General features: G+C 48.0%; 1 protein-coding gene across 2 annotated transcripts in view; it reads right to left on the reverse strand.

Annotated features, from left to right (window-relative positions):
* Positions 1-15257: 15257 nt before the first annotated feature.
* The window catches only part of PPIL2 (peptidylprolyl isomerase like 2), a 68125-nt gene continuing 56177 nt past the window's right edge, over positions 15258-27205 (reverse strand). Inside the window, exons 17-20 of one of the 2 annotated variants that reach the window (XM_063172895.1) lie at positions 19094-19166; positions 18888-18950; positions 18269-18408; positions 15258-16153 (exon numbers count right to left, since the gene is read on the reverse strand). In XM_063172895.1, coding sequence (XP_063028965.1) covers positions 16150-16153; positions 18269-18408; positions 18888-18950; positions 19094-19166 — 280 coding nt within the window. In that variant the 3' untranslated portion in view covers positions 15258-16149. Of the gene's footprint in view, positions 16617-18268; positions 18409-18887; positions 18951-19093; positions 19167-27205 lie in introns of both variants that reach the window. The other variant, XM_063172894.1, reaches the window with a different exon arrangement.

Raw genomic sequence — 27205 nt, forward strand, 5'->3', positions numbered from 1 at the left:
GGCAATGTGAACTCCAGTCAGTGTTCTGTCTTACCAGCTGGAAAACAACAGGATATCTGACTTCCAGATAGACAAGGATGGGCAGATGCCTCATCCAAAGCTTGAGAACCTTCTATGAGATGTCTTTTATCCCTGTAAAATTTCAGTAATTGGGCAGTGGTGTAGTTTTGGGTTCTCCCCCATGCCCCAAGTGCTGCAGCTCTGCCTGGGGACAGCAGTAGGTCTGTACTGCCAGAGTCCAGGTAGCCTGAACTGGAAAACAGCCACAGCTGAGTTTATCCTCTGCACAGGACTCCAGCTGGGTCACTGCCCATGTGAGATTCTTTCCACTTTTGTCTCTTCCTTTGCTCCCTGCCCTTGGCTGTGCCCCAGATGGGTCTGAGCAGGGAGTGAGCACCTGTGCTGCTGCTGCTGGCACTCACCTCCAGCAGGCACAGCAGCTGTGCATTAACTGAGGCTGGACAAAGTAGTTCCTGGCTGTGAAGCAGCTCTGCTGAGCCATGATGAGCATTAACTGTTTCTCCTCTAGCAGAGGCTGAGCTGTTCTCAGGGTTTGGCTCACTCATTTCTATAGTATTGCTGAGTAAGATTTGAGCTGAGGTGCTCTGTGATCCTGGTAGCAGTTTAATCTATGCTAACCTGATTGCCTGAAGATTTTACCAAGTAAAGATCACTCTAGAAAGCAGACAATACAGGTTTTTCAGTGTTTAATGAATTAATGAGTAGATTTTTCATGGTCTTGATTTCTGTATTTTAATAGTAAGCATAGCTTAACTTACTTTCTTGCCCAAATAGACTTTAGTGATTTCTTGTTTAAGCAAAAACAATGGCAGGGCCAAACTAGCTCTTTATTCAAAATGGAGTTTGCATTCTGACATTAAAACCATGTACATGTATGCAAAGTCCATTCTGGCATGGAATATCATGGCTTGCCCTGTACCTGTAGGAAGGGTTGTGAATGTTATTTACTTTTCAGAACATCTTTTTGACATGATTAGCTATGATCATCTGCTTTCTTTTACACCTGATAGAAGTTAAATTAGTTTTACAACCTGAGCAAAACCTTCCAGTTTGGGACCCAGCACTGATGACAGAGCAGCAAGGCTGTATTGGGTGTCTGAAATGTTTTTCTTATGTTTCAAATGTTGTTGAGTTAAAACTCCAGTGGATTAAACTGCCTGATTAGGGTAAAGGTTTTGAGATGTTTTTAGCTGTTGGTTGAGTGGCACTAATAGCTGTGTTTGAATTGTGAGTTATTTGTCCATTTAAAGGTGAAATTTATTCTGCAGAAAAGATTACTCTAAATGTTTCAGTATGGGATAATATAAAATCACTCCCACAGAGGTGTAACACTAAAAGGAAAAAAAACCAAACCCCAACTGCAGGAACTCTTTGCAATGCCTGTACAAACAAACTTTTTTTTCCAAAACTTTCTTTAAAAGTCCACTAGAAGTCCAGAATCTTGTGACAGGGAGCAGGGCTGCCAAGGGCCAGAGCAGCTTGTTTTGCAATTGGGCCCTGGGGAAATTGCTACATCTGGGGGCTGGGTTGGAGCTGTAAAGCACATGCTTCTGAGGACTGGGGGGGCTTTCCTAAACAAACATATTTCCTAAACAAATATTAATAGATTCTCTGCCATGCACAGGGGAAACCTGCTGATGTTATCACAGTAAACCTTTATGCTATTAAACTGGAACTGCTGAACACTGTGCAACCACTTAGAGGGGCACGTGCTGAGTGCCATAATGCCCTTGTGTGAAAGGTGTGTGGGGCACTGGGACAGGAGGGTGAGGACCAACTGCTGAGTGCTGTGAGGGTGGCTCTGCCCAGGAAAGAGCTGGGTCAGTACAGCTCTCACAGCCTGCCCTGCAGAACAGGAACAAGTGCAAATCCATGGGAAAATGTGACATTTTGTGACACTTCAGGCCTCTCCCAAAACTATCCCTCTCCATGCCTTGTGTGAAATGGCCAATGTCACTGCTTTTTGTGTGCCCTGCAGGAAGGATGTGCCCCTGCCCGAACAGCCTGTGCTGGGCACTCAGCAGAGCCTCCTGTGCACTGCCCGAGGCCAGCCTGGGCTGGCAACCCACAGCTCCCAGCAGCTGCTCCTTGGGCAAGAGGCTGTTCCTGGCCATAAGCTCCTTACAGATGAATTCATCATCTGTTTCCCACTGGTGCTCAAACAAGCACTATTGACTGGCTGGCATGCTCCACTTTCTTACCAACTATAACTGATAAGATTGAAAATCTGCTTCTGCTTGTCCACTTAAATTATCTTCCCTTTCTTTCTTCCTCTTTTATCTTCCTGTTTCCTCAATTCCCCACTTTTTTATGATACCCATAACAGTCCAAAGTCTGCAGAATTTTGCTTTTTTGTTGTTCCTCTTCTTTCCCCCACAGAATGTGTTACCCAAGGGGCAGCAATAACGATTTGTGGTCAGGCATGAGACAGATATTTCAGGGTGTTTGATCTGGTGCCGAACCAACCCGAGGGAGCCACTGTGCTCCCACCCTGCCTGGCTGGGTGTGCAGCCCTGAGCTGGGAGCCAGCAGGGCCCTGAACCTCAAGGGCAGAGGACAAGCTGCTGCTCTTTGCTCCTAAACTATCGCTGCTTTACTGATTAAGCTCCTGCAGCGAGTTTTAGGTTTAAATACAATTTCTTTGGCATGATAATCAACAGCAAATGAGCATGTACGACCTGCAGACTCACAGCCTCCCTGCAGTGCTGTACTTTACTGCCCCTGCTCCTCCCTGCTCCCAAGCTGATGAAGCCAATGGATTTTTTTTAAAACAGTTCTTGTTTGCCCCCTTTATCCCTCTCTTCTGCAATGAAAAGTTTCTCACAGCATCAAGGCTGGAGACACAAATTAATGCCCTTTAATTACCTACTCATAATATACAAAAACAAAAGCTTTCTCACATCGTTCTTTCAATGTTTACTAAAATAGAGACCTTGCTCTGGCAGATCATTCCTTCACTGGCCAAAACTCACGCTGGAGGTTAACAGTTCCCGAAGTTAATGATTATCTTGCCCTGTTTGCTCAGTGTTTCAGAGTTAAAACATGTAAATATGCCTCCCCCGTGTAATTGCTGTGGTCAGCCAGCGATGAGCTCTGCAGCAAACATAAACACAGCTATTAGCAGAGACAAATGCTTCTCCCTGGCTTGGCCTCTTAGGGCTCCCAGCAGTGTCAGCTCCCCCAGAAAACAGCCAGGATAAGGCTGTCCCGCTGGCGCTGGCGATTACACAGAGCCTGCTATGAAAACCCCCTCTCAAAATAGCAATTTCTAATCTCCCCTGAGGCCATTAATCAGGTTTCTAATCCAGCAAAGCTGTCCATACTGTATAGGCTGTGATCCCCAGGCCTTTATTAGAAACCCCTCTTGGTCACAGCATTTACTGGGTCAGGGGACTGACTGTCACGTTTGTCTGGCAGGAATAGCTGCCCATGTATTCTGTGAGACAGATCTGGGATAGTGGTCAATGCCAAGACCTGGCTGCACTTACCTGTGAGGGCTCCACTTACCAAAGGCTCATCTGCATAGAAACACATCCCAACGTCAACTCAAATTCGGTAATTCCTGACGACTTAGAGTAATCTCTGCTTTTCTGGAGACAAATGCAATACCAGTTCTATCTGATTCGTTTCAGATCAGAAAGGAATGTCCTGAAAATGTGTGACAGTCAAAACTTTCTGGGCAGCTTCACAAAAGCAGAGGAGGTTTTACCCAGGTCTTGACTAAATCCCGGCTGGGTAATTGCAACTGCCTCTTCTCCACCATTCCCCGGGTGATTCCATCTCGGAGGACCTGATGTGTTGTGGAGTTGGGGGGATGTGACTGATGTGTGTAGCCTCCACACAAAAATGTGACATTTGCAGCATTAATGGAGATCCCTCTGGCAAAAGGCACTCGACAAATGCAAATCCATTGCTCACGAAGTGCTGCAGCACCCTCGGGCAGGCTGGGCTCGGGCAGGGGGTGTTGCCGAGGCAATGGACTGCTAAATCTCCTCCTGCCACGGGAGCTCCTGAGGATCCCTGCAGCCCACAAAGATATTTAGAAACTGAGGCGCTGCTGCAGAGACCCAGCTCCCACAGGGGCTCAGCTGGAGGATGCTCTGGGGTCGGTGGGGGCCTGTCCTGGTGCTCAGCAGTGTCGTGACTGCTCAGGGAGGGGATGCTGCAGCTGAGCCCCACCTGAGGATTTGCCTTGGTGGTTCCTGGTCCATAGGGTTGTGCCATGCAGCTCAGTGTCCCTATCAAGCTGGAAGAGGATGCCAAGGGGCAGGCAGGCAATGGGGAGCTCAGGCTGGTGGGCAGTGCCCCAGGGCTTGTTATCCAAAGGCTAATGCAAGTGAGCAGGGCAGACATGGGGACTGGCATCATAATTCACCCCACAGCATGGGTCCTGCTGGCTGAAATCCTGGGCACTGTGGCCAAGAGAAGAGCCCCCACGTTGCTCAGCCGCCCATCCTGTCCTGAGCAGACCCACGGGGGTGTGGAGCCAGCGTGCCCTGGGCTCGGTGCTGTCAGCACAGGGCAGTGACTCATTCTGCCACTGGGGACTCTGGGTGTGGATGCCTCGCTCACGTCTCCTCTTGGCAGCAGCAGCTTCTCCTGCTCAAGGGCTTTTGCTGCTGCCCAGCATGGCACAGGGCGGTGGCCAAGCACTCATGGTCCTGGTCTGCTGCTCTGATCACATCAGGCCACAAACCTGCACTAAAGGTACCTGCCTCATCCCTTGGTTTCCTAGGAGTGCAGCAGCTGGCCTGGCAAGCAGACACCAAGCCTACAGGGCCAGTTAAATCAGCAAGCAGTGACCATTACACAGAGCTTTGCATGACGAAGCATTTGCAGCTATGCCAGAGGGTGGGGGGAGTGTTTTCAATCTTTGCTTTTCCCATTTGCACTGTGGATGCAAAAGAACGGCGAGGTGGGACACGGCCTGCACACACAGGTGGGGTGCTGGAGCTGTGTCCAGCTGCTGGAGCCCAGGGGCTGCCTTGCCTGTGACCAGCAGTGCCTGGGCACAGTCCCTGGCTGCAGGGCACTACCCAGAGCAGCAGGTGATGGAGTTGGGAGCTCCTGCTGGAAACCAGCCCCAACGCAGGGACAGGCACTGCTGAGCACTGCTCTGGGCCTGTTCAATGCTCAGGCTCCTGGTGTTGAAAGGAAAACTTATTTCAGTGCAATAAACATAATGTGAGATGCAGCTGCAGCAATGGGACATGGGCAGCATGCCCAGCTGTCCTGCTCAGGAGATGGCAGCTCCCCAAGACTTTTTCCAACCATTCCTTTGCATCTTTTGGCTTTTCTCTTTGTCATTTTTTCCTTCCTATCCTCTCTCTTTTCTTTTTCTCTTTTTTCCTCCTTTACTCTCTTCTCCTTGGCTCTTCATTTCTGCTGTGCCATAATCAGACAAAGCCTGACAGCCAGGAGCAGTTACTGACTTTGTGAGCTGCTCATATCCAGCAATGCCATGGCCTGACTATGCTGGCTGGGACAGAATTCCTTCCTGAGGGCAGGATTGGTGCTGGTGCCCAGGAGGGAGCTGAGCTGGTTCAAGATGGAACATCCAATCCCTGTGCCCACACGAGCTGCTGTTCTGGCGCCTGTTTGTGAGCATTAACACACCGTGGTTTTGCCACTCCAAAGCCCCAGGAGTTGTAACAAGAGCCAGGGCTTCACCCAACACTGGCAGTGTGAAGGGCTTCATGGAAACTTCTCTGGTTTCTGCACGTCAGCTCTGAAAACCAAGCTCATCTCCTCCAAGCCAGGCAGCAGGTCCCACACTTGAATTCTGTCCAAGAGGCGAGGGCAGCAGCCAGGCTGTGCAAGGATCTCCAGCCTCACATCATGGGTCACTGAGATCTGCCCTGGGCAGCAGTAGCAATATCAGTAGCAAGATCTCCTCCCATTTTCCCCATTTTCCTCTCTTTTCCCCATGTTTGCATGAAGCTAAGCTACACAAATACACAAATACAAACACAGTGTCCCTTCAGACACTGGATAGACAAGTGAAGATTGTTGCTATTCTCCCAGGGAAGTTTCCCCGTGGTCAGCACTGGATGCTGGACTTACTAGACGGGCACAGACAGAGACCTCAGGACTGTCCCCCTGCTCCCCATTCCTCAGCACTCTGCCACCACCTCCAACTGTGTCCCTTTGGTACCAGCTCTGAGTGACTCTGGTTTGGCTCTGCTGTTGCTCCCAGTGGCCTTGTTGCTCTGTAGGATGGATTTTAAGGGAAGGTGTGTGTGGCAGGGGTGAGGAGGTGGCAGAGTTGGGCCCTGGGCTGAACAAAGCTCAGGCTGGCACCGATTCCTCGACAGAGCAGCTGTGCTCTGTGAGCAGGGTGTGTGCCAGCCCCCTCCCTTGGAAAAAACACATGGATGCTAAAAAAACCCAACAGGCCAAGCTCTAGCAATATGCAACTTGTTTTGTTAGAGATTAATTGCTCCAATAGACTCCAGGCACTGTGCTGAGCTGGATATTTAACCTACTCAATATTAAGTTATTTTAGTTATTTTTTTAAGACAGGAACATTACAAATTTCATCTGTGCTTTGACAGGGAGGTCACAAATCTGCCAAGATGTTCACCTTGCCTCCGTGCAACTCCAGGAAGGGGGCCAGGAGCAGAGGGCTCCACTTCCAAGAGTCCAACCCCAGAGTTGTGGGATGCAGCCTGGTGTGGGTCTGGGGAGCACTCTGCCCCCAAGACACGGGTGATGGCAGAATATGACACCCTTCATGTCAATGCTGGGCAGAAATGCCACGTATTGACTGATCAATTCACCCCTGAGCATCTGCCACCTCCTGGCAGGGCTGCTGAGGGCCCCCTGCCCCCCACCAAAGGCCCTTTGCCAGGCCCAGCAGTGCTCCAGGTGGTTTCCTTTCTGGAAAGCGTTCAGGTGCCGCCCAGAGCACGGGAGGGTTTTGCTGACCCCGCAGCCTGTAATCTTACTCCTGGACTTGAGACACCTCTTGGCCCCGTTCCCCGCTCCTCTGTCCCCAGGACGGGCTGTAATCATCTCTTGGCAGGACAGCCCTGACCTGAGCAGTCCGGCTCCCAGCAGATCTCCCCAGCCTCGCCAAGTGTTTGCAAAAATACCCGGTGATTTATTCTCGACAGCTCAGCCGAACGAAGAAAAAAGCACATTGCTCTTTACATCTATTCTTAATTTTGTTGTTTTTCCTTATAACAGAGGTTGCCAATAATAATACAGCAGGAACAGCTCCTGGCCCCAGTCCTGACAGCTCTCTACGCTTTTTTGTGGCAAGTGCCAGCCTGGTTTCTTGCTAGCCCAGTGTCTACTGACAGTGTCCGGCAGCGATGTGGGCGTGACAGTGAGGGCAATCTGTGCTCCCTCTTGCCATGGGAATGGCAGGTGACACCCAGCCCTTTGCTGCCACTTACAGTCACTGCGAGGTGACAGCTGAGACCCCTCCCCTCACCCCCACCCTCCCCAAACGGCTGGTTATGGAAATAGGGTCGGATGAAATGGAAAACCAACAGAGACAGACAAGGCAGGGAGCACTGAGTACGCCCTTGCAAGACGGGACCTGGGAAAAGCCTCACCATGACTGGCAAAAGAGAAACCAGGAACATTAACCCTGGCAAGGTGGGGTGGGTGGTGTTACTGAACATCAGCCCTGGCAAGGTGGGGTGGGTGGTGTTACTGTTTCCTTGTCTGCACTGGGAGTGGGGCTGGCAAGGGAATCGAGCTCTGCGTCCCACCCCACAGAGCCGGTGTGGATAAGCACGCTGTTTGCCTGGGAGGGGGAAATACATCAGTGTCTTAAAATGTGACCCTCCAGGTTATTCACTATGTAAATATATGCTCTTAACTAATCAAAGCTGTAAAACTCAGTTGACGTCTTCCTTGTGTCCCTGCCTGCCTCCTCCCAGAGCTCCACAAGGTCTGCAGCCACAAAAAGAGTGAAAAATGTGCTTATTCAGCTGAGACCCTGGGAGCACTGAGGACATGGAGGCAGCCCACGACTGACAGATATGGAGCAGGATGGAGAAAGCAGGATTATTACCTGGCATGAGGCTGGCATTGGCAAATAGGACAGGGAAGGTCCAGCCATGCTCCCCCTAGCTGGGATGCTGCAGGACCTGGACACAATGCCTCCATTGCTGGACAAAGAAAAGCTGCTTCCCCCTGACTGTTGGAAGACTGGGAATCCTGTTCACAATCAGCCCCTTTCCCAGGCATTCCCACCTCCCACCCACCTTTCCCAGGGGTAGCCATGGGGCTTGACCCCCATTTCCATGTTTCCTGGGGAGAGGCAAGAGGGCTGAGCCCTGCATCCCATCTCTGGGACTGCCAAACCCTCCTCCCCCCACTAGGCCTGGGCTCCCCTCCCTGCCGCCTCCTGCCGCGGCCTGGCACACAAACCCAGCTGCAGAGCCGGGCTGTGCAACACTCAATACTGGGAATCTGGGCAGCTGCCAGGGACTTTGATCCCCAGCCACAAAACCTCCTCCACGAGCTGCCTTCTCTTGCGAAATAACCTCCTGGGGGGGCTGAGCTGGCGTGTGCTGCCCCTGAGACCTTTGCAGCCCCAAAAAGGGAGCTTGTCTGGTCAGCAGCCTCACCCTGCAGTGATGCAGTTCCATTCCAGCGCCAGGGCCTGTGCCAGTGGTGGAACTGGGCAGACGCGTGAGGCACCAAATGCATTTACCTTGGACTGCTCCCAAGCACTGCTGTGCTTCTCCCTGGAACATCTGCACATTCCAGCCCCTGCAAGGCCAGCTGAAAACCTTCCCAGCTGGGAAACCCCAGGCAGAGGGTATGTGCCTACTTTGGCACTCAGCCTCTTCTTCCAGAGGTGCCCAGTGGGGCAGGACAGGCAGCACCGTGGGGCACTGGGATCCTGATCCTGCACTGCAGGCTGGGTGGCTGGTACAGAGTTATCAGAGGTGGGTGATAGTGACTGCCTTAAAACATTCTTAAAAGGTTTTTAAAATATTTTTTTCCCATTTTTTTCTTCCCAGGGGTGGCCAGCAGCAACAAGCCCACCCTGGCTCATGGTGGACAATGCTGAGCATCTGGGTACAAGATGGGCTGTGCAACATCAGCCTGGCCAGGTGTGACAGAGCCACAGGTGCCCTCTGCTAAAGGGCTGACTGAGCCACTGATAAACAACTTGTTTTTCCCATTTTTGCTGTCTTTCTTCCAATGCCAGCATCATCCACCTTTTACATTATTTAAAGGCATGGATGAGAAACTGAGAGATTTTTTAGTGAATGACAGACTGCAGCTTGATCAAATCAAGGCGAAACAGGGATGTTGAAATAGATGGCAGAACATCTGGGGCTTCTCATAGCAGAAAGCCCCCTATGCAGCAGATAAATCCTATCCCATGGTCCAAAATGCTGCCAGATGGACACTGGCATTGCAGTCACACCCAGCCCTGCTGTGAGCTGCTTTTATTTCACTGTTCTGTAGTTAAACCCAGATTTTCCCCATCCTTGTTTGTCACTTTTATGAGCATTTGTGCTCCTTTACTTCTAGTTAGCCACAGCCTTATCTCTCACACCCATGGACACCATGTGTCAGTGAGACACTTCTGCTTTTTGTCCTGGGACTGCCTCAACCTGCCCCCACATCCTGACCATCCTCTGGGCCTGAGAAGGGTAGAGTACCTGCATTTAACAGCACTCCAGTGTCACCAGCTGTGGCTCCCCAAGCCCAGCAATAACTTGGGAGTGTTTTCCTGCTCTGCCAAGAAACCTGAGGGACTCCCAGTGCCTTCCTCCTGGTCTCCCTGCAGCTGGACTCCAGCACACACACTCTTGGTCACGCCTGGATTATGATTTTGCAGGCCTGAGCTGACACCCTCCAGGTCCAGCGCTTCACCTGCAGCACCCTCCTGGGTCTCTGATTTCCAGGAACTGCTGCAGCTCCTGGAGCTGGCTGGGACCAAGGGCAGCTCAGTGTGCTGGTCCTGAGCAGTGCAGATCACTGCTGGGGCTGCTGCTGCTCAGCAGCGTGGGAGAATTTCCTTTCTTTACGAGCCAGAGCGCTGTACTTTCCTGCCCTCCCCAAGGTTCCCATGGATTGGAGTGAAATCAGGGATTGGCTCCATGTCAGCCCCCACACAGGGAGTGAGACAGGCCTGCTTCTGGTCCCAGAGGAGGGATGGAGGCAGCAGCAGCAGCAGTTCACCCTCCTGCCAGACCAACCTGGGCCATGGCATGCAACAGCTCCACAGAGCTGGGCATGGACATGGCACCCAACACTTTCTCCAGAGAACAGAACTTTTTTTGACCTCTCAAAATTAAAAAAAAAAAAAAAAAAAAAAAAAAAGAAAGTCCTAACCCCAAACAGTTTTTTTAAGGAAAACCAAAGATTAGAAACACTGTAAGCAGTGGAGACAAAGCACCAAAAATAGCACCCGAAGTTTCCTCGGCGCACTCTCCCTGCAGGCAGCCTGCACTGTATTTGTCTTCACTTGCCATTTCTGCTGCAATCAATTTGCAATGGCCGCTGGCGAGGAACCCATCTATTAAAAGCTCGGCTGAGATCTGTGGTGAAGATGTCTCCAATAAAAAAAAATGTGACCATTCATTAAGAAAAAACAAACAAAACAGTGTCCCTCTCTGCAGACTTTCCTGCTCCCAACAAAATCCACTAAAACCATCCCTGGCCATACTGTCCAGGCTTGGGAGCAGCTGTGGGAGCCCAGTGCGGGTTTCCTTCCACCAGGGAGGGATTTGCTCTGCAGCTGCTCCGAGGCTTGGAAGCACTCAGTGTTTGCTGCCTGTTGTGCTTTATCTCCACGATTTGCTGCAGGCCACCCTGGGGAGGCAGATTCCCTCCGGGTCAATTGCTTTTATCACAAAACAAATGTTTTCTATCATCCCTTTCATCCCGGGATGAAAGTGCAGCAAGGAATCACACGCTTTCTGCTTTCTGTGCTGCCTTGGTGGGCTGTGCTGCCGGGCTCCTCTCCCCCCACAGAAATGAGGAAGGAGGGACAGGGAAGGCAAACAGGAGCCTGGAGTCATTCCTGCCTTTGCCTAAAAAATAACCCCATGGGGCTGCCTAAAAAAATAACCCCACAGGACTCCCTAGGGACACACAGCTCTGCCCCCAGGTTCCTGTCCCAAAAGCATCGTGGCCAGTGCTGACACCAAACTGGTTTCTCCCAGAGCCAGGCACTGGCTGGGGCCTGTCTGACCCCTCCACTCATGAACAGGACACTGAGAGAGGCAGGAGAGCTGTTTGAGGAGGCCAGAGCCCATGCAGCCAAACACAACAGTGCCTGCAGGGGGATACAATTGCTGCCTATAAATAGTGCTGGGAAGCAAACATTAGGGAGGCAAAAAAGCTATTCAAGCTAGAGGACAATGTTGGCACTAAAGCAAATAGATATAATTAGCCATTAATAAATGAAGGCCAAAGATTAGGGAAAGTATCTAATATCAGAAAAGTGAGAGCTGGAAAGGCTTTCCAGAGGGAAAGGCAGAGGAGACCTTGACCAGCTTTTATAACAGGCTGTGGCTATTTTTTAAAAGCCATTAAGTTATGAGTTGTCAAACCCAGCCTGCTGTGATTGCTGGTGAGCCTTTTTTTCTGTATAAAAGGGAAAATTTGGCATCTTTGTGATGTCAGGAATGGTAGAGAGGCCTAGGAAGCTGCCCTGATCCCCACTCTGCTTCCTCCTCCCTTGGTCAGATCAATCAATCCCAGCCTCTTCTGGAGCCCTCTGTGCCTTCTCTGCCCCTCACAATGCAGTGAAGTCCAGCCCTTCTCCAAACCTGCCTGGAGAGACGCTTTAACCTCTGAAAGCTCCACAACAATGCTGGAGTGGGCAGGTGCTGGCCCTGTGCCATGGGCTTGCCCATGGGGATGTGGGGCTGGGGAGGGTTTTTCTCACCACAGTTGAGGCATTGTGCTGGCAGCAGCTCCTGCCAGCCTGTCCTGCGGTGGCCAGCAAAGGGCTGCCATGGCTGCAAGGCAGGAGGAGGCAGGGGCTGGTGCCTGTGGGACACCTGCCTTGTGCCCACACCAGCCCTTCACACTGGCCCCAGTGCCACAAGTCCTGTCCCTGCACTGTTCCCCTGGAAAAACCAGACTGGACACCCCTGGGGTGCCTCCACAGGAACTCCAACACCCCTGGCCGTTGTGGCAGGGCCGTAGTTTGGGTGATCAGGGGTTGCTCTGTGCTGCCTCAGCAGAAACCTCAGGAAGACTCAACTCACAGGTGATAAGAGGGCCCCTGTTACCTGAGACAGGCAGCTGCTGCCATGGCTTTGCTTTACTTTGCAACCAGGGGAACTGCAGGAGTAATCTTCCCTTGAAGCTCTCACAGGGAATCAGGTGCCTTTTCTGGAACATACATTTTAGCCAAGGAGCCATTATTGGCTGAGTATCTGTACGGGTACGGTAGTGACAGAGATGGTTCCTCCTCGGTTGCTATTTCCAGAGAATGAAGTCACCGGGCTGCAGCGCCTGAGCTCCCTGGAGGCTGAGTCAGTGCCGGCCCTGCCGAGCCTCCGTGCGCGGCCCCCACTTCTCAGCAGCCCCCCAGGGTCGCTGCCCCGGGGCTGAGGGTTTCAGGCACTGAATCAAAATGGCGTCAGGCCAGCCCCACACGGCTTCACTGCGGGGGCTCCGCTGGCCTCAGCTCTCCCGCCATCGTCCCACCACCACCAGCTCTGTCCCGAACAGCTGCGTGCCCCTTCTGTGGGAATGTCCCTCGCGGGCCATGGCTCTGGCCCCTTCCCTACAGTCCCAGCACAGGCTGGTTAAATCCTCCACAGGGCTGTGATAACAAATGCACTCCCCAAAGAAAGAGAGGAAGTGAAGCTGCCCGGCCCCGCCGCCAGGCTGTAACCCGGCCGGGCCGGGCGCTGCCGCCTCTTCCTGTGTCGGCTGAGGGGTTTGTTTGCCTCCTCCAAAGCAAACAGTGTGAAAACTCGGGGGGTGTTTTGGCAAATCCCCTCCTCTTGCTTATAAAAGATGCTTCCTGTGCCAGCTTTCCGACATCCTGTTCCTTCCAAACGTTGCTGGCCATCGGTGGCAGGGGGATCCCAGAAGTATTTGACACTTAGAACCCAGGTTTATCTGCCAGCTGCTCCCTCCACCTGCAGGGCGGCCATGGCCATGCCTGGGACTCTGCCAACAGCTGAGGGGACTCAGCCTGTGCTGGGCTCAGCTGTGTCTTAAAAGGGATGGAGGGAAAAGCAGGATTTCCTTGGAGACCTTCAAACACAGTTTGACTTCTCAAAGTTTGTGGCCCCACATGAGATGGGAACCACCACGATCAACCATGTAAAGCTGACGCAGAGCAACTGGTAGTCTGAACTCCTGGGCTGCAGCCATTCAAACCAGCAGGGAACAGGCAAAATTAAACCAAACAATAATATTTTTGGCTTTTTCTCTTGGTAAATATGGAACCAGAATTGCAGCTACTTGGCTTGAAAAACTGTTCAATCTGTGCTGTTTCCCACACAGACAATAAATACTTTGCTCCTTGAGGGGCCAGGCTGAATTCATGCCAGAAAAAGCAGAGGTGAAGAGCTGAGTCCCCCGTGAGCCCCCTTTGTGTATGGAAACAATCAGCCCCAGCTGCCAGCCCCACCACACACCACAGCCCTCTCAAGGGTGGTTTGATCTCTGCCATGGTGCCAGATCTCAGGAAACAATGAATTCACTGGTCACCCAGTGCCTTTCAGCAGAACAACTCAGGTATGGAGCAGTGCAAAGTACGAGAGGGCTGGTGTTATTCTAGTCAAGGCCAGCCAAAAGCTTCTTCAGCCCCTGGTTAAAATCCTACTTTTTCTCTCTAAGCACATTTACTGGAAAAGTGTCAAAGAATGTAAAAATGTGCTTACAAACAGCACAGTGGTTCCCAGGAGTGAGTTCCTATAGTCAGGCTGCACAATTCTTGCTGATCCCTCTGGCCATAGCAGGAGCTGGCTGGGTATTCCCTTGACGCACCATTTTTGCTGGAGAACCAAGTGATGAAAGGGAAAAAAAGGTTTCAGTACAGTCTCCTTCCTCCCCTTTCCTGGCTAAGGTAGTGGAAATTGCAGGTCACCCTGCAAAGAGCCAGGTTTTGGAAAAATGAGGGATACAGCCCACTGCCTTGCTCTCTGTGCCCTTGCCATCTTTCAGAGAAGAGCTTGTGTCACACTGGCCCTGTGGATTCCAACAACTGGAAGGGAAGTTGAAATTAAAAAGGAAATTTACTTGAATACACAAAATTAGGCGTGTGGGAGGGATCAGAGGTAGGGCTCTGCAGTTCAAAACTTCACTGCAGGGTCTGGCTGTGGTGGAACAGTGCTGGCCCCACAGAGCTCTCATGAGAGGCCGCTGACTCAACACTGGGCACTGGCCAAACCCTTGGGCCACAGCAGCACCCTGGGGATGGGCCAGAGCCAGTGTCCCCCAACCAGCTGCAGCTGGGAGTGCCAGCAGACCAGAGAGCTGGATCCAGGTCCAGAGGTGAACCACGGCTGGAAACCTTCACCCCTGCTTGGAGCAAAACTGAAAGGGTCATGCTCAGCTCTTCCTAGAAGCCAGGAAATTGTTCTTTCATGTCCGATGTTATGGTGGGAAATGGCGAGCACAGGGCAGTGCCTGGAAGGGCAGCAGTCCCTCTGCCCTGTGAACTGCAGTGCTCCTTCAGGGACTGCAGTGAGCTCTGCTAAAAAGCTGGAACAGAGCAGGAAAGTGGGCAGTTATCTCTACAGCCTGCTGCCCCTTGGATCAATCTGAAATGGGAGCCCTTGCCACACCTCTGCTGCCTTCCTTGTAATCAAAATCTCCTTCCTTTCATAATAATCTCCATTTTAATCTAGTATAAAACCAGCATTTTATCCTTATGGATTAATAAAATTGCCTATCCCAGCTCTAGCAATGCTGTGAACTTGACTACTCAAAAGTGTGTTGAAGTATGCTGAGTTAGGTAAAGGGGATCAATAACAATTTATCATGAAAGGGCTCTAATAAGACAGAAGAAACTCAGCTTTAGGAAAGTACCATCAAATCCCCCGTTGCAGTAATCAAACATGTTATTTCAAATTTAGACGTTTGCAAAACAAACTCCCCCCTATTATTCTTTCAAATTAGTTTGAACTTCCTATAATTTAACAAAGATGTGATCATATCCGCAGAGATCCCAGCATTCCTTATGAGCCTCTTAAAAAGCAGGAATTAATCATTTCCTTGTAAAACAATCAAGTTTGCAATGCTGTGATCTTGTAAATAACAGTTGAACAGTCAAAGTCAAGCACTCAAAAGAAAATAAAAGTATTTAATGCAAAATATTTCCAAAAGTTTTTACAGCAATTTCCTATAAATGGAGTCTTTTCTTAAAGAATGAAACCACTGATACAAATGTATTGTTCCAAAGGGGATTACAAAACTTTCTCCTCAGCCACACAGAGGTAGAGAGGGCATTTCTCTTATCTGAAAACACCTAAGATGAACTGAAAAGTGATATTCAGAATCTAGCCTGCTATGTCTAAGTTATGGTAACATACAGATTCTTTGGGATTAAAACTTCACAGGCTGATATATCTTTACCCCATAAGGCCTTTATTAAGATTCCTAATAATTTGTGGTTATGTAATGGAAATATCTGAGATGCCTGTCAGCTACATTATATGTTTTTTCCTAATGATGGGAAGGCTGACATTGGAGCAGACTATGGGGTGTTCTGCCCTGCAAGGACCAGGCTTTAGGGATGGGTGTTAAACAAAACAAACAAAAGAGTTGTTTCCATTCCTGCTCAGTTGCTCAAGGCTGTAGTTTCTGGCACCTGAGGGCAGGTGTGAACTGGTGCATCCTGGCACCTCTGGCTGTCCAGTGGCTCAGGGGAGGGCAGCCACTGGGAGGAGTAAGTGGTGCAGCTGCCCCGGGCTCCCCATGTAGATTTGCAGCTTCCCAGGCTGCTGTTGGAGGCTTTAATGGGTACAGAGAGAGCTCACCTGGAGTGAGCAAGGCCCTTCAGACGACAGCAGTCAGTCCAGACAAAATTGGTCCTTGTTGAGAAGCAGCAGGAGGCAGCTGGAAGGTAGGGGCAGGACAGGCTGGAGCCCTTCCACAGAGCTCTCCAGCAGCACAGGAGCTTCCCAGGACATGAATTCATTCCCTTGCTTGGCACACTTGGCTGGTCTGGAACGATTACCTGTAAAAGGAGCTCTTTCACCACTGTAGCTGTTCACTGCAGTAGTGCCCTGCAAGGCTGGGCTCTGCCTGGGCTGCTGCCAGCCAAGCAGAGAAAGGCTCCAGCTGATCCCTGGGGAGCTGGGCTGCCTGCTCCCTGCTTTGCAAAACAACAACAAAACAGCCTTCGAGGAAGATGCAGTGGGGGAATGTGCTCTCTAGAAAACAAAGCCACATTAACCAGCCTCAACAAAGCAGCAGTTTTCTCTGCCAGTGGAAGGGCAGGCTGGTGCCTTCCCTCCCCAGGACAGCCTGGCCTTTGGGCTCTCTGGGGCCACGTGGGAGGCTCGTGTTTGCGCTGTGCTGCCCCAGTGCTGGGCTCCCCACGCTGCTACCAGGAGCTGAAGTCCCCGAAGCCTGTGCTCTTCTTCTCTTTCTTCACAGCTGTGCTGGTTGAAGGCCCATCATCCTCCGCACTGCGCTTCCTGCAGCCAGAACGAAAACAACTCTGAGGGAGCCTTTACTGCCAGTGGGACCAGGGCAGCTTGGGCTCTGCCTGTTCTCTCCCAGCACCAGCTATACTGGGGCCAGCCCATCCCTTGTCAACTAGACAGGAGTGCAAGCTCCATGCCAGCATGGCTTGGGGGTCTTTGGCAGGCCCAATAAGAGGGAGCATGAGTCCATTGGGATGGTTTGGATCAGGCTTTGAACACTCCCAGGAATGTGTTGAAAGCACAGAAAGTTCTCCAGGCCAGAGCTGAAGATTTAACAGCTGTACCTTTTTAGCATGGCCAGGAGAACGTAAGCCATGAGTTTTCCCACACCTTCTCACCTGCACTTGTGGCAGCAAAAGGATTTATGGGGAATTAGGCATAAAGCAGCTGGGAGGGCTCTTCCAATCTTTCCTGTTTCGTGAGCCCAGCCTGTTGCAGTTGCTGCTGTTATCTTCAGCCTCTCTTGAGCAGAGCTTGCAACCACAGGGAATGCTGTGCCACCAGCTCATGTGCTGTAGTTTTATTGTCTGGTATCAGTAGCTGATAGGGAGAACACCAAACCCTAAATCTGCCAGAGCAGGCTGCAATGACTGAAGGTCCTTTCTACACTACCTGGTCCTTTCTGCAGAGCCACAACTGCTGGATTTCCTCTGTAAATAAGAGTGCAGTGTGTCAGCAGTTTTAAGCTGGACATAGTATTTTAATGGACACAATATTCTGCAACTGAAAAATTTTACTGACACACTAAACTGACCTACCTTAGCTAACATATTTCTGTTCTCACAGCTATGCAAATGCCTGTAAGTCACAGAGGCACACACAGGCTGATTAAATGGCTGCCCAGATCTGTGTATGCATAAATACAGGCCTTCATGTAGCAGACAGACAACAGCATTTTTGCAAATGCTTTTAGAGAAGTCTGCTAAAAATCAAGTGGAAGGCATTTATTTTAATTTTTCCAAAACACATGCTAAGCTGCTGCTCAGCCAGGATTCTGTGCTGTCCTTATGAAAGAAAGCAGTGCTGCCAATCCTGACAGGGGTACAAAGGGTGCCTGGGAGAGGATGCTTTAGGATAAGTCTGTCCAACCAGCCAGGTACCCTGGAGCTACTCAGCTGCCCTGTGCTCCCACAGCAAGCCTGGGAGCCTGCTCTCCTTTCCAGCCATTTCAGCTGTGCTGGTACAGCTGTTTGTGTGGCTGAACAGGGAACCAGAGCAGCAAACTGACGGGGGCCTGGGGCAGCTACTTTGTGCAGGGCAGAAGTTGCTAAAAGAGAAATGTCTGTGGGACCATGGCCTTCAGAAATAGCTTCAGAAAAGGAAGAGGATAAAAGATGGTGTAGAAGTGACACAGTACAGTTCCTCAAAGACTTCTGAGTTCTGGAAATGTTTCTACAGTTCTGAAGTCAGCAGATGCTTTTAAAGACCAGCTTGGTCATGTTCAAGGGCTAAAAGAGAAGCTCAGCTAATGTGTGGCCTTGAAAAACAACAGAAGTGAAGTAAACTCTTGACTGTTAGGGCTACATGAGGGTGTCTTTGCTGGCCTAAAACAAACATCTGAACAATGGCACAGGACAGGGCCAGCATCCAGCAGGAAAGGCACCTAAAATATTCAGCAAAAATCAGAAGGACAGGGAACTCACGCTGCAGCCATGTTGATGTATTTTCCAATCCCCTGCCGGTAAGTTTTAGGAGTCTGAACCTCTTTCTTTGGTGGGACCACTTCAGCTTTTATTTTGGCCGCTTCTTCTTCCTGCTGAAACTTCTCTCTTTCAGCAGCGACCTGTGGGAAGCAAAGGGTGCAATCTGTTGCAAGAGAGAGTGCAGAATAAGGAGAAAATGTCTACAATTCTTTGAAGCTTTAAAGCACTCAAAACCAGCAATCAGCACTGCTGAGATTACAGGGCAGGCTTTAGGAGACAGCCCTCAAGGGCCACTACAAACAGGCTCTCTGCAGCCATTATAGCAAAACTCTTTCTCACCTGCAGGCACCCACAGCTACTGGGGGCATTTGAAAGGAACCCATCAGAAGCCTGATGGACTGGGAGCTGTGCTAGACTCAGTTACCAGAGTAACTCTCCACTGAAGGAGCGACTGGGATCCTGGCAAAAAGGCAATGTTGAATGGCAGCTGCTTAATCTTAGCTGGCAACCAGATGGACCAGGGAGCTGCCCATGTGCAAAGAAAATGCATTAAGTTGCAAAATCCTCTCCAGAAAAGCTTTGGCATTTCAAAAAACCTCAGCCAACCAAGCAACCTCACCTGTGCATCTGCCTCTTCATAGGGATCAACAAAAACAGTTGTTGTCTCAATTCTTATTTCCTCCTGGAAGCAGAAGAGAAGAGCAGTTATTCCATCTGCTGATTAAGTTGTGCCATCTCCCCTGTTTTGGTTTCAAGAAGTGTCAGCAGAGTGACCAGCACTGCCATGTGAGGCCACTGCCCCCAGTGCAAGGTGTTCACACACACCTTGGGACGGTCTGTTTTTGGGTCACTTTCCACATTCTCCATAGCAGTCAGAGTTTCAAAGCCACCAACCACCCTAAAAGAGGAAAGAGATGTTATTCAACTGTCACAACATACTCAAAACATTCCTACACCCTTACCTTTAATATATCTCATTTATGTCCATTACTCTAGCAGGTTTTAAAATCATCATGTTTGAGGGGAGAGCAGTCAGCAACTGTGTTTGGAAGACCTAAGATAATGTCATTCAGTGTGGAAGATAAGAATTTTTTCCTCAAATATGGGATATGAATTTAAAATTAAACAGAACATGGAACAGCCCAACACTCAGAGGCAAAGCAAAGCCCAAAACCTGTAAGCCACATAAACCAGCCAGATGAAGAAAAAGTCTTTTCTTCTTCTTTGTTTTCAAATATGAAGACCTAGGAGTGTTATATGAGACCTAAGAGTGGTATCAGGAAGAGACTGGTAACTACAGCACAGGAGAGCAGTGGCAGAGCTGTCTGCACTAATGCCACCAACACTGAGAGAACAGGATTCTTCCAGAAGAAAGCAGACGAAACTCTGCTTTCATATCAAAGAAATAAGCAATGCCTTGACCAAAAACATGACTGTGAGCTCATGAGGGCTCTGGGAAGGCAGCAGAGCATCAAGTCACAGCCACAGGGTAAGGCCAGGGCACTTCTCAAAGCAGTTTTCACCTAGCAGGGCCTTAGATCCCTGGCTTCTCACTTTTCAAGTCAACATATCCAAACACTTGCTTGAAAATGTTTAAGGCTGAAGGCTTTCTGGACTGTTACATGTTTATTTTCAAAAAAAAGTGTGGAACAATGGGAACATTCTATAAAAGCATATTTAGAAAGGATAAATGGGGAAACCCAGATAATTATAATCCTGTCATCCTGTCATTTATCCCAGCAAAATAATGGAATAGCGGAGACAGGACATGATTAAGAAAGAAAGGAAATAAGTAACAGCAATCAACAAGGTTTTGTGGAAAACAGTGTCTGTCAAACAACCTTCTATCTTTGAGACAACAGATGTGGCTAACAGGGATAACAGTGTCCACAGAACAGACTTCTGGAAGGCGGCTGATATTTTGATTGAGGAACCAGAATGCCATGAAGTGAATACAGTACACATGAAATAAAAAATTGGCTGACAGGTGTCAAAATCTAATTTTAAACAGGAACCACTGAGTCAGTATGTTTTCAGAGGGGTCCTGCTGGGATCAGCTCTTGGTCCCAGGGTATTTAACACTTTTATCCACTTCATCATCCACAATTAAATTTGAAAACAGCTATTCTTAGAAGAGCAGTAAATAAAGAGGAAGACAGGCTGTTGATGCTGAGTGATCCAGATCCATTAGCAAAGCAGGCTGTAGCTGGACAACATCTGTTTTAATAGAGCCAAGCCACATGGCCAAGAACCAAAAATACAGCCCATACTAACAGCTGTGGGACAATGAGAAGCAGCTGTAATTCTCAAAAACACTGCTCCAGGAGCCAGGGGAGTTTGGGGCCAGGGCAAGCCAAGAGCCAGCAATCCCCCAGCTTCAACAGGGGGTAACTGTTTTGAAGCCTGATTGTTGCTGGCACTACAGCAGCAGCACAGGTAGGCTGGCAAGGGATGGGCAGATGAAATGGAGGAAAATCAAATTAAATGAAGCTGGTGGGGAAAAAGAATACCAAACTGGTGGAATATGTAGAGCATTTTATCACCTAACTCTACTTTCATATCAAAGAAATAAGTAATTCCTTGACCAAAACCCACGTGAAATTCACAATCGCCTTTATACACTTTATACACTCATACCAGGGTATTTCCCTCTCAAAGACACCTGTCCAGTCCCAGCATGGCAGAGTCTGCCCAACCAGCACCAGGAGAGGCCTCTGACTCTCACCTGCCCTGGTCTCAGCTGATCCAATGGAGAAACCACTTCCTACAGCACTCCTGAGTGCCCTCAGTGCCACCCCGTGGGCTGGGCCAGGCTGTAACCCCAACAAACGGGACAGACCCCAGCACAGAGAGTGAACTGAGACAGAGAGGGTGTGCTCACCCTGCCCCAGCACAGCTGTGCTTGCTCATGGTTCAGTGCTGCTCCAAACTCCATTCCCCAGGGGCCTGCTGATATTCTGTAATAAGGCTGTGACTTTTAGGTGCAATTAAAAGCCAGGGATGCAGCCTAGAACAGCCTCAGTCATTTGTGACTGCAGGGAGCAACTGGGGGAGGCTGCACAGGGCTTGAGGACCCCGTGTGAACTTTGGAAAGTTCATAGCAAAAACTCAATTTTAAAATCTCTCTCCAGGCCAATATCAGATTGACTTATAATACTGGTGATTAACACCCAGCCCAAGATATATTCACTGTATTTTAACTGCCCCAAAGGAAACTTCTGATTTAATATCGGAGGATTTTCTAGCCACCAGCTCACTCATTATCTGCTTGTATGTTTTCATTTAATTAGGTTTCTGATAATTTGAAATGGCCAGATCAGCTGTGCACTGGCAATCTCAGCTGAGTAATCCCTTAGCCTGTAGCTAGACCTCCCACAATATTAGCCCTAATGCATTTTACTGATGCTTCCAGATCTTCAGTTGCTCTGCTAATTAAACTTTATTGGTAATATTTTGTCACTTGTACATTTTGAAAGGCTGCCATAGACATGGCATTCACAGGTCATCAGTAAATGACCTAAATAGTCTATTTTGACATGACTGTTATGGGCTAAGGGGGAAGAAGACAAAGTTGTTATGCCTGCAGAGCATGTCATTCTCTTTTCTTCTTCACTTCTTGTCTCTCAAATGGACAATTGCTTCCTTTTCTCTCCCTTGCATTCTCCAGCATTTTGCACAGAGAATCTCTGCGTGCTACACTGTCAGCACAGTCAGCTTTCAATATATGTTTTTGTTTTTATAAAGACACTGCTGTAATACTGATAAAAAATAAAAACTAATTTGAATACAAACCACCAGCTCAGAGGAGAGAGCTCTGAGCAGAGGGACAGGAAATAATCTACAAGTCACTTTTGTTCAGGGAGCACTTGGGAGCTTTGTCAGGGTCAGGCCCAGCTGAGGCTGGTATCTGACCACTAAAAATGGACATACAAAAGGACAAGGTCTGATTGCAAAATCACCCATCCAGTAAAAACTGAACTACACACTAACCTGGCAGTCAGAGCTGGATGCAAAAGAAATGGAATATTCCAAACTGTGAAGGCTTTTGCAAGCTTTCCTCTGATCTAAGAGACAAGGTATACACAGGCCCTTGAAATATTACATGTTGTTATTGTCAAATCTCAGGATGTTATTGCAGCACTAAAATCAGTTTGATGAGATATAATGTGTCAAAGCCCATGCACTGGCATCCCTCACAGCAACTGCTCCTCAGTGAATGAGGAAACCAACATACCAGAGAAGTTTTTGGGATTCTTTGCCTGCCCAACAACACATATTTTTGGGCCAAGAAAAAAGCCCATACAAATTATAAGAGAAAAGACAATCAGATCAGTACATAAAAACATTTAAAAAATACTCTAAAGAGTGAGCCACTACTTAATATTATTCTAATATTCAAGGAAATCTGTGCATAATTTTCAGTAAAAGAAAATGCAGATTCCAGAAATTCAGGCTCACATCCTTTTATAGTCTTTACACGGGCTAAATGTGTGGCACAGCCAGTGACTGCTCACACTGTGGTGTCTGCTCTCGTGCAATGGCACTTCTGCCAAGATGGGAGCTAGCATGACAGGGAAGGGAGAAGGGCATAAACAAGTTTAACCTTTTCCTCTGCTTCTGGCTCTACTCCTTTTATAAGGTGTCATACATGCTTTGTCCTAAACTGGCTGAGGTTTAAGAAGGTGTTCAGATGACACCCTGCAGTGAAAAGGGTGACACTTTCAAGACACCATTCACATCAGAACAACCAGTGGAACTGAGAGTTTGCTGTGTGCTTCCAGTAGATGTTGAACAGAGAAATCATGATCTCAGCTATATATTTAGCTCAGCAACCCTGAGACAGCTTGTATTTTTAGAGGAGCTTGATAAATGTTGCATTACATTTAAGCATGAACGACAAGGCAGGTACATTTATGGTATTTTTTTTCTGTTAGCATAGGAATGAAAACAAAAATGTGCCCTCACTCATGCAATTCTGTTTTCTTGAAAGCTGGCTAAGTTAGCACTGGAAATCTTTGCATTTCACATTTAGATGTGTTATTAAAATCTTACTTCCTGTTAAGGCTCCTTTATGTAAAGGAGTAACCTTGCTTCAAAACCACTGCCAATGCCTTTGCACGATGAAGAAGTGAAATATCCAGAGCAGGCTCTATCCATTTGCAAAATGCCAATGAAGGTCTCACTGCACTTTAGTGAGTGCTGCCCAAAGAAAAATGCATCTCCCCTGCAGGCCCAGAGACATTCACACATGAATCTATTTCTCATACTTTTGTTTGGAAGAATTATTGCAATTAAGCCTTCTGCAATGCTGGGGATGGCAGTAAGCCAACATAATAAGAGTTTCCTGGTCAGAAGATGATACAAGAACAATGTCTGGACTTTTTTTTAAAACAAGCTTTAAACTACAAACAGAAAACAGAAAGAAAAATTGCTCTTTTGTAAACACATTCTGCCCCAAAGGTTATTTTTATAAAAAGGAGAATGCACATTTATATACACACAGAGGGAACAACACATATGTGCACAAACACGTACACTCAGGACAAAATGTTTTCTATGCATACACCCAATCTGCAGTGGAGTGAGCAATTCAAATGTGCAACAAGAATGCAGCCAAAACATCTCCATCTCTCTGCTAGATAAGGGCTTCATCTAGCAGGCGAGACACGGTAATAAAGGGTGATGAAAATAAAACAGCTTGGAAAAAAGCTTATTGAAACTAGACTCAACAGATGAACCTGGCACGAAAGGACTTCCCTGCCTTGGCACAGGTCCCTGTTCAGAGATCATACAACTGTTTTAGCCCAGTGCTCGTGTGCAGCCATGGCTTCCACAGGAGGCCTGGCTCATTTCCCCACCTTGCTCTTTGCTCCTGTCCTGGTGTCTGGGGATAGGAGACTCTGTACTGCAAAATTAGGTCAGTCTCCCTACACACAATCAGCTCTTCTGCTGTCACACAGTTTCTCCAATCTTCAGATGTACTAAAGCAGAAGAGCCACAAGAACATGAGTTTTCCAGCTTAGAAGCAACTGGGATTCACTGATTCAAACCACAGAGGGAATGTTGCAAGTGGAAACAGACAATGTGTTATATAATAGCACCTGGGTAACTGAATAATGCCTGCTAGTTGCTTTATGTAGCTAATTACTTTAGAGGACAAGAGTTACTTCCATTGCCCCAGTCTACAGAATTGCAGTAGAAAGCAATTAACAGGTTAAGGAATACTCAATACAGAGTGATACTGATCCAAGGGAAGAACTCTCTTCCACAAAAGCATCTGGCAAGGAGAGAAGGGAAGAAAAGAGAAGAATAAGCTGAATACATGTCAGCTATTGACTGATGCCTCCAGTCTGACCAAGCCTGAGGTTTCCCAAACCACCTTGTTCATTATTTCTGGGAGCCAGAGAGCTGAAGAATGAGCAGCAGAAACCTCGAGAGACAGTAAAAGTTATGCACAGAGGCAGATATGTACAGCCTCACAGCAAAGGGAAAACTGTCCTCCACATACTCATCTCCTGTCTCAATTGTCACTTTCTTTTCTCAGCTCTTGACAAACACAAGTGATGCTCTAATAAACACACAGAACTGCTGTACAGATAATTTCCAGCTTTGCCACTCTGACCACAACACTTTTCTCTCTGCTCCCTTTATTGCCCTTTGTTTTATCCCATTACATCACGCATCTGCAACATGTCCTCATTTTCAAGCCCACCATGCTCTGCTTGTCCTAAATCTCACACAAAATTCGGAAAGCATTTTTCTCCTTCTGTTGATCACTTTCCACTACTATTTTAAAGATGCACATTTTTATGTGTGCCTTTAGCTTTGGAACAGGCTCCCAAAAAACAACCATGGAACAATTTTGTTTTTTCCTGAGGCTTTCTTTTTCCAAAGGTGGTGGAAGGTAGGTTGAAATGGGTCACTGTCACAACTTCCCTGTATCTATATGCAATCTCTTTCCTACTTACACAGCTCTCAGGGACAGAGATTATGTTTCTATTTCTGCTAAAAAAGGGCAAATGCACCACGTCTCTGATCCATGAGAGCTGTGAACCATTGCAACAGGAAACATAACAACAACATGGATGGGATATGCTTGCACCTAAATTTCATAAAGAACACCCAACAGGAACCTGAGCTTATCTGCTGGTTTGGCTGTAGTGTTCCTGTAGCCCCTGCAGGTCACAGCACAGCCAAGGCCCAGCTTGGAGCACAGGTAGGAAGGAGACTCAGGCACAGAGCCCAGGGAGCAGCAGGCAGGACCCTCCCCAGGCAGCAGCCCCCTGCAAATGCTTCTCATCCCCTCTTGTGCAGAGCAAAGGCATGTCAGTTGGTTGATATTATCTCAGTTTCTAAATTAAACCTCTTACCAGTAGCTAAAAGCCCACAAAAACCACCAGTTGGTTTTCATGTTAATTACATCATTCTCTAAGTCAGAAGAAATAGTAATTACTAGAAATGGTAATTACTAATTTAATCTAGGCAGCTCTGTTGGAGCAGGAAATCCATGCAGCCTGCAATACACCTCCAAGGGAAGGCATTCTGCTCTCACTCTCTGTTTTGGCTCCCCAGCCATGCCAGATTATCTCCTTTCTTGTCAGAACCAGCATCCTCATCACTGCCACCATGAGCAGCACAATCATGACGAGCCCTTCCCTGTCCCCCAGCCACACCTTTCTCCTGAGACATGAAAATCCCAGTGCACCAAGGCAGACACATGTCTCCTCTTCACTGTCCCACTGCCCAGGTGTGGGCATTTACAGAGTCTCCTACATAAAAATTGTGTTTCAGACCAGTGGGGACATGAATAAGATGCATTTCCAGAAAAGGCACTTTTCAATGTTGCATACACAAAGGACCAAAGAAGCAAAGAAAGGAGTAGGGAATGGTTGCCCTTTTACTCTTTTTTGTTCTCCTAAGTATGGGAAGCCTCCTGAAAAGTTGTATACAAGTTACAAACATGTCAAACTCTGCTCTCCAAGATACCTGTGTGACACTAACATGGACCAGAGTCACACAGGAGTAGCTGAGAGTACAGGTCAGAGTATTTAGGTTTTTATATTAACTGAAATAAGTAATCCTCAAATCTGTATGAAAGTCACAACAGGCCAGTAAGCAGCCAGTTAACAATATAATAAACACTGATGGAAACAAAGAACCCTGTTATCATGGGTTCATTCTGCTCTTAAACCTAGATATTATTCCTAGATATGCTTCCCAGACATTATTGTGCTATAATCAGCTCAGATATAGTCACCAAATCCTGGAATCACCCAGGATCTAAAATATCAAACTGAAGTTGGAGTTTTACTGAGGTACAATCCCTGGCATCTTCTGGCTTTTATGACCTTTAAAAGCAATGCAGGTACATTGCTTTTTTAAGCATCAGTTTTAAAAACAACTGATGGATTTTGATGACAAAATACAGATCTTAAGAGCTACACACATCAACCTTTTATTATTTAATTTGTAAGTAAATTAAATTATTCAATAATTCAACTTACAGATTAATACAAAGTGACTGGGATACATATATCCCAGCATCTTAATTTTACCTTATTTGAATTGATCTTCATTTACATGCACGACAGATCAGAGTAAAATATCCCTGCTCTGTGTTCATATGAAGATGTCACTCATTTTTCATGCAGGAAACCAAATATGACTCTAAACCAACACTTTTAATAAACTTTTTCCAATGTATTTCAGCTAAAAATATAAGCAGCACCACTTCTTCACTCTGGGACCTAAGCTCAGATTTCTATTACAGCAAAGACAATTCACAAATTAAGACAGTCTTTGCTAAAACTGCAAAAATCTCTGCTATATATGCTTAAGCAGATTTACCTGGACTAAGTAATTCCTCTTTAAAGAGCAACATCCAGTGTGAAACAGCATCTGAGCTATTTTGCTCACTTGAGACATTCAGCACAGTTT

Source organism: Melospiza melodia, chromosome 20 (assembly GCF_035770615.1).
Source record: "Melospiza melodia melodia isolate bMelMel2 chromosome 20, bMelMel2.pri, whole genome shotgun sequence".
NCBI classification, from domain to species: Eukaryota; Metazoa; Chordata; class Aves; order Passeriformes; family Passerellidae; genus Melospiza; species Melospiza melodia.